This window comes from Vicia villosa, unplaced genomic scaffold (genome assembly GCF_029867415.1).
Source record: "Vicia villosa cultivar HV-30 ecotype Madison, WI unplaced genomic scaffold, Vvil1.0 ctg.002142F_1_1, whole genome shotgun sequence".
Lineage (NCBI taxonomy): Eukaryota > Viridiplantae > Streptophyta > Magnoliopsida > Fabales > Fabaceae > Vicia > Vicia villosa.
This window is the reverse complement of record NW_026705850.1, coordinates 106,038-112,037: the sequence shown is the minus strand read 5'-3', so window position 1 is coordinate 112,037 and position 6,000 is coordinate 106,038. Positions and strand designations below refer to the sequence as shown.

The 6,000-nt window shown below is 39.0% G+C and overlaps 1 protein-coding gene across 1 annotated transcript; it reads left to right on the top strand.

Moving 5' to 3' along the window:
• The first annotated feature begins 5,045 nt into the window (after positions 1-5,045).
• On the top strand, positions 5,046-5,831 carry LOC131638006 (uncharacterized). Its single transcript, XM_058908565.1, has 2 exons — positions 5,046-5,346; positions 5,434-5,831. Exons 1-2 carry the CDS (start codon positions 5,046-5,048, stop codon positions 5,829-5,831), a joined length of 699 nt encoding a protein of 232 aa, XP_058764548.1.
• The last annotated feature ends 169 nt before the right edge of the window (positions 5,832-6,000 follow it).

The window sequence follows — 6,000 nt, the reverse complement described above, 5'->3', positions numbered from 1 at the left end:
GACTTTAAGGAGGTAGGTGTCATACCCCAAATTTGTCCTCTCCTATTTATCTGGCTTACAATCCATATACATGCATCATTTAAGTCATAGCCCAATTCATGCATTCATATCATGGTTACTGTTCCAAAAGGTGACAAGAAAGAGGGCTCCTAGCACAAAGAACTTCTGATTAAATATAAATATCTGAGGTCTGGTCTTGTGGCATTATCCTTCTGAGGGCATTCTTGAATCAGGGTTTTCTCACCTCCAACTCAAGGCATTGGTTAGAAACTGATTAATCGAGAATTTCATCAAGATCGGAGAAAAATCAGAACAGTTGACTTTTGGGTCAAAGTCAGGCCAATCACTCAAATATTGACTTTTGGTGGAAAATCGGTCAAGAAAAGTCAAAGAATGAATAAAATCAGGAGTTTGACAAAAGTTGCCAAAATAGAAAAAAATCAAAAATGGAAAGTTTTCATACTTAGAAAATATTTTGGCTCTTAAAAGTTTGATGAACAGTCCACTTCACCATCAGTTTACACGTGGAAAATTACATGTTTTGGAGAAATTTCCAGCATCAAAGTTGTTCTTCTCATGGAGGAGAATAACTTTGTAGTTGGACACTTTTCCATTTGAAGCTTGGATGAAGAGTTATTAAGGTTTGAAGTTGAAAATTTTCACTTGGATCAAGTCACAAAGCTGGGCAGATTTTAGGCCATACGTGAAGCATTTCATCAAACATGTGATGTGCCATATTTGAAGCCAATTTCAGGGCAATTCAAGAAGCCTACAAATGCAAACTTGGTATGTATATACTCTTTGTCATGTACTCTGTACACTGAAACAAAAACCAAGTCAATTGAGTAGATATTGAATCAATTGTGAACGCCCAAAGTCTCACTCTGACCAAGCCATACATTGACAAGAATCTGGGCCAGAGATCAGGGCACACGCAAGACATTTTCACAAGCATGTGGCATGCCATTTTTGAAGTTGATTTTAAGGATCCACTAGCATCTTCTAGAGCCAATTCCAGTGTTAAGATACTCCTTGTCATGCCCTCTTTCCAAAGAACTATAGATCGTGATAATTGAGTGCACATGGACCGTGATATAGGGTTCTAAAGCCATGCCTTGGGAAAGTTGTGTTTGTGGAAGCCCCAAGCCAGATACAAGCAACGCGCGTGCATGCCCCATGCAGTCATATTTCACCATGTTTCAAGTCACTCTTCTCCCACTCCAAAGCATTGATTCAAGGATCTCCCAACACCAAAATTACTCTATGCCATGCACTCTTTAAATTGGCCCCAAGAGTGAATCATTTGAGGGTTTGTAGTTAGAGTTATTGGTTCACAAAGTTGGTGCCATGAATGTTTTTCCAATAAGCAACATGTAAAATTTTGCAACACATTCATTTCTCCAAATAGCCATGCACAGAAAGTTACACGTGAAAGAGCAAGAAAAGCCATGCTACAAATGACCACCCTTGCTAATTAAGTCTTGAGGAAAAGGTAGGCTACCACAATCCCCACCATAATTACCATGAACACTCACCCTATATAAGTCATAAAGGCTTCGCAAATCACGGACGCAGTCATTTTCACCACACACACTTCTTTTTTTCTTTCTCCACTATCTCTTCTCTCCCTCGTGCTCTCTCCCTTCTCCTCACCAAAACAGAAGTTTGTTACAAACTGTAACAAACTTTGAATCTCCATAACCACCACAACCTCCTCCATCTTCATCATCATCTTCAACTCATCACCATCATAAACAACTCTCCTCCACCATCAACAAGTAACATGGATCCTTTTCATCAAGATTGTGCACCTCAAACTCCATGATCTTCATCTCTATTACTGATAGTTCGAGCAAGATTCGAGTGTTCCTTCAACGTTTGCTATCTCTGAGCTTACTTCGCAGAAGCTGAAGCATAGCATTGGAGCTCATCATCGTCACCATCGCCAAGATCCAGAGACAGAGGTTAAGCGTTTTTTTGGAGACTAGCAATTCAAGACCATAACAGGTAAGTTCTTAAACCTTCCTCAACATCTTAGACATGTGATAGGTTGCTATGATTTGCTAAACGTCAACGTGCTTGCAAAAGATGTAATGCATAACATGTGTAGGTCCTTGAACTTGTGTCGATTTCCTGGATATAATGATTGTTCTGAGTGCATTGATGATCTGCTTGCTTGCTGTGTGCTGAGGATATCGTATAGCTATGTGTAGTGTTGATTTTGAGAAGTTTTATTAGCTAGCGTTTCAGATCTGGTTTCGGTTAGGCTATTAGAGTGGATATTAGAGAAAACCAATGCTAGATCCGTGCTCAGGAGAGAAAAACGAGTTGAATGGTATCAGTCTTGTAAAGTTCTGGAAAATTTGTACGCGGCTCCGCCGCGAGGCCATCGGAGAAGGTGATCGGAAGTATCTCCGGCGCCTGCGTTTAGTTTTTATGGATTATACCTCAGATGCTTACGTGGCTTGCATGTACTGGTTGCTATTTTTATTAGGATGATACTTTGCCTTCTTGCAAAAGATTGGAAATGTGACGTGGTTGATCCTGATTGGTCCGGGAATTAATTTTGTCTTTTGTGACTTAAACTTAGTGCATCAGTTGATATACGTTATCTCTTATTTTTCTATGTCACATTTTAAATAACCATATGCTAAAAGAATAATCACCTGCTGAGACATAAAAATTGAAATAAAAATGAAATAGAATTGGTTTGTGAAGTGTTGGGCCACAACGCGTGGGCCTTGGCATTTTCTGAATGACACCCCTGTGTTACTATCGCACACGCATGTTAGATGGACCTGGGCCTAGCGCAATACTCTTTACACCCCTGAATCAGACCCAGTTTCTGCTTATAACGAATTTTAGTCCATTTAGGAACTGCTAATGCACCCCCCTGCAGTGTAGATTAGATTTTCATTTTAATTTTTGTTTTGCTTTTATTTTTTACCTCATAATTCCTTTTTGACTCAAATAAAAAATACATAAAAATAGTTTTTAGATATTTTAGGTTATGTGAATAATTGACTTGATTTTTGTTTTTTTCTATAATTGTTCAATACTTTTAATAAATCATTTTTTTGCAATACTTGAATTTTGTTTTAATACTTACTTGTAAATAATCCTTAATATATTTAGGAATTAATTTTAGTCTCAATCTTTTTCATAGATTTAATTGATATATGTGTGTTTGTGAATGATAGTTTGTTTGCTATAGTTCTCAATTTTATTTGTCGTATATTGACTTTCTTCTACTTGTTCCATGTATAGTTTTCTTTTAATAAAGTGTATAGTTACTTTGATTCCCTTGTATAGACAATTTAGATTAGAATTTAGAATTAGTCTCCCATTGCATTCTTTTTTCTTTTTGACTTTTAAAATACCTAATAAACAGAAGATGTGAATCACACGTTACTAATAGTGAGAGAGAAATGAGTGGGATTTATTCCCTAATCTGTTTCTTAATCACTTAGTGGGAGAGAAATGAGTGGGATTCATTCCCTAATCTGTTTCTCGATTACTATATAATGGGAGAGAGATGAATGGGATTCATTCCCTAATCTGTTTCTCGACTGTTATACACTTTTGTGTGATTCAAATCGCAAACAAATTCCCTTTAAAAAATACACAATCAAAAACACTTAAAACACCTAACAATGGTTCGAATTCAAAATAAAGTAAAGAAAGTGGTGAGTGGCCCGGTATTGGGAACTGTTCATCACTCATCTACCCTAAAAGACACAAACCAATCTCTCTTTTTCTTCTTTCTAAGGGCAATGTTATTTCCGCTCGAACGCATCGTAGGTCGATCTCTTATGCAAGAGCGCGAACGTTAACTCGGCCCAACTAAAAAACACAAAAACAAACAGAAAATCTTGAGCCGAGCTACGGTAACTCTGATTCTTGAAAAGGATACGTAGGCAGCGGGGTAGGGCCCGTGCGAGTACAATTCTTTCTTTTCCCTACATTTTGCATTCATTCGCATATAGACATAGACATAGACATAGACATAGTACACACCCTTTAGATAGAAACAAACATAGGTGGATACCATCGAGTACGATGGGCGCGAGGGGTGTTAGTACCTTCCCCTTGCGTAACCGACTCCCGTACCTTGTTTCTCTGGTCGCAAGACCCTATTCTTATTCTGAGTTAGGTTATCTGATATTCCTTTCCCTTATGGGATAAATATATTGGTGGCGACTTTGTTCATTTTTCGCGAGCGTCCGACAGCTGGCGACTCTGCTGGGGATGTGATAGACCTGTGCTGGTCCATTCTTAGCGAGTCGATCCTAGCCTTTGTTTGTTTCGTTTATTGGGTGCTTATTTTTTTATTTATACGTTTGCATCATTTCTATATATGCTTGCATATCATGTTTATTTCTTGCTTGCATATCATGTTTACTTTCCGCATGCATCTGGACTATATTATGGGTCCCCGTGGAGGCCATATATTTTCTCTATTTGCAGGTTTGGTGGGATGATTCTATGAGGTAAAAGGCCCAATACCCAGGCTATGTGTGAACCATAGGAACCCTAGGATAGAGTGGGAGCATGGTTTGTCTCGAGGTGTACGTCTCGGGATGGATTATGTGACCACGAGCAGATTAGTGGTTTCAAACGGAGGTATTATCGTCACCCGCATCCGTGCTGTGATGATGCTTACCTTCGGGCGGACCGTATACTGCGTTTCATGACCTTACCTTGACTTAGATTCACCTGTGAGTGGGGAGGGATATACATGACAGGTACCGTTGGTGACTATTCTGTTCTGTTGGTGACTATTGTTCTTATGGCTGTGTGGTACCTATGTCGGACCTTTGATCTTATGACATCTGATTCTGCTCAGAGACAACACAACAACTCTCCCATGTTGGGAGAACCTCCATTGCATCATTTTCATCATGGCATATTTAATTTTCAAAAAAAAAAAGAGAAGAAAAGATGTAATAAAAAAATAAAAATAAAAAGCAAAAGAAAAAAGAGTATTATTTCTCATATGCATGCCATTTTTTCAGGGTATCCGAGGTTATTACTTTTCATCCAGAATGGCTAACAACGTGACCGCTACCAAAGAGGCTACTAAGCGTACATTCACTTGCAGTTTCTTCAGTGAGGATATGACACATCTGATTCAGTTGAGCACTCTAGTTACTGGGCATAACTTGGATGAGTTCAGAAAGACATATGGCCATATCTTGCACATGTTGACTTCTCAGGTTGATGAATGGGCTCTATACACGCTCCTTCAGTTCTATGATTATGAGCTACGTTGTTTCACCTTTCGAGACTATCAACTGGCTCCTACCCTTGAAGAGTATGCTGACATTCTCAAGATTAAGGTTCAACGTAAAATCCCTTTTGTATGTGTACCTGAGAAGCCAAAAATGGATTGAATTGCTGGTGCTCTTTATTTGAGCATGAAGGACGTTACAGGTAACTGGAAGCCTAATGGTGGAACCCACGGATTCCATGTGAAATTTCTGATAAAGAAGGCCAACGCCCTTGCTGTTGAGAAGAAATGGAAAGAATTCAACGCTCTCCTAGCCGTTATGATCTATGGTTTGGTGTTGTTCCCGAATATTTCGAATTTCGTCGATCTAACTGCTGTTTGTCTCTTCATGGATCAAAATCCTGTGCCCACTCTTTTAGCGGATACTTATTATACCATTCATTCCAGGTATGGGAAGAAAGGATCAGTTGGCGGTTGTTTACCGTTGCTATATGAGTGGTTCACTTCACACTTGCCTAAAAATGGGCCGTTCGTTATGACGAAAGACTCACAGAAATGGCCTGAAAGGATCATGAGGCTTACTGCAAACGACATTGTCTAGTGTCATATCAGAATGGGCATAGAGGAAGTTATAACTAGTTGTGGTATTTTTGACAACGTTCCCCTCATAGGAACGAAAGGTGTTATCAATTATAATCCTAAGCTAGCGCTACGTCAATTGGGTTTTGCACTTAAAGACAAGCCTTTGGACAAAGAGATATTCGAATCTG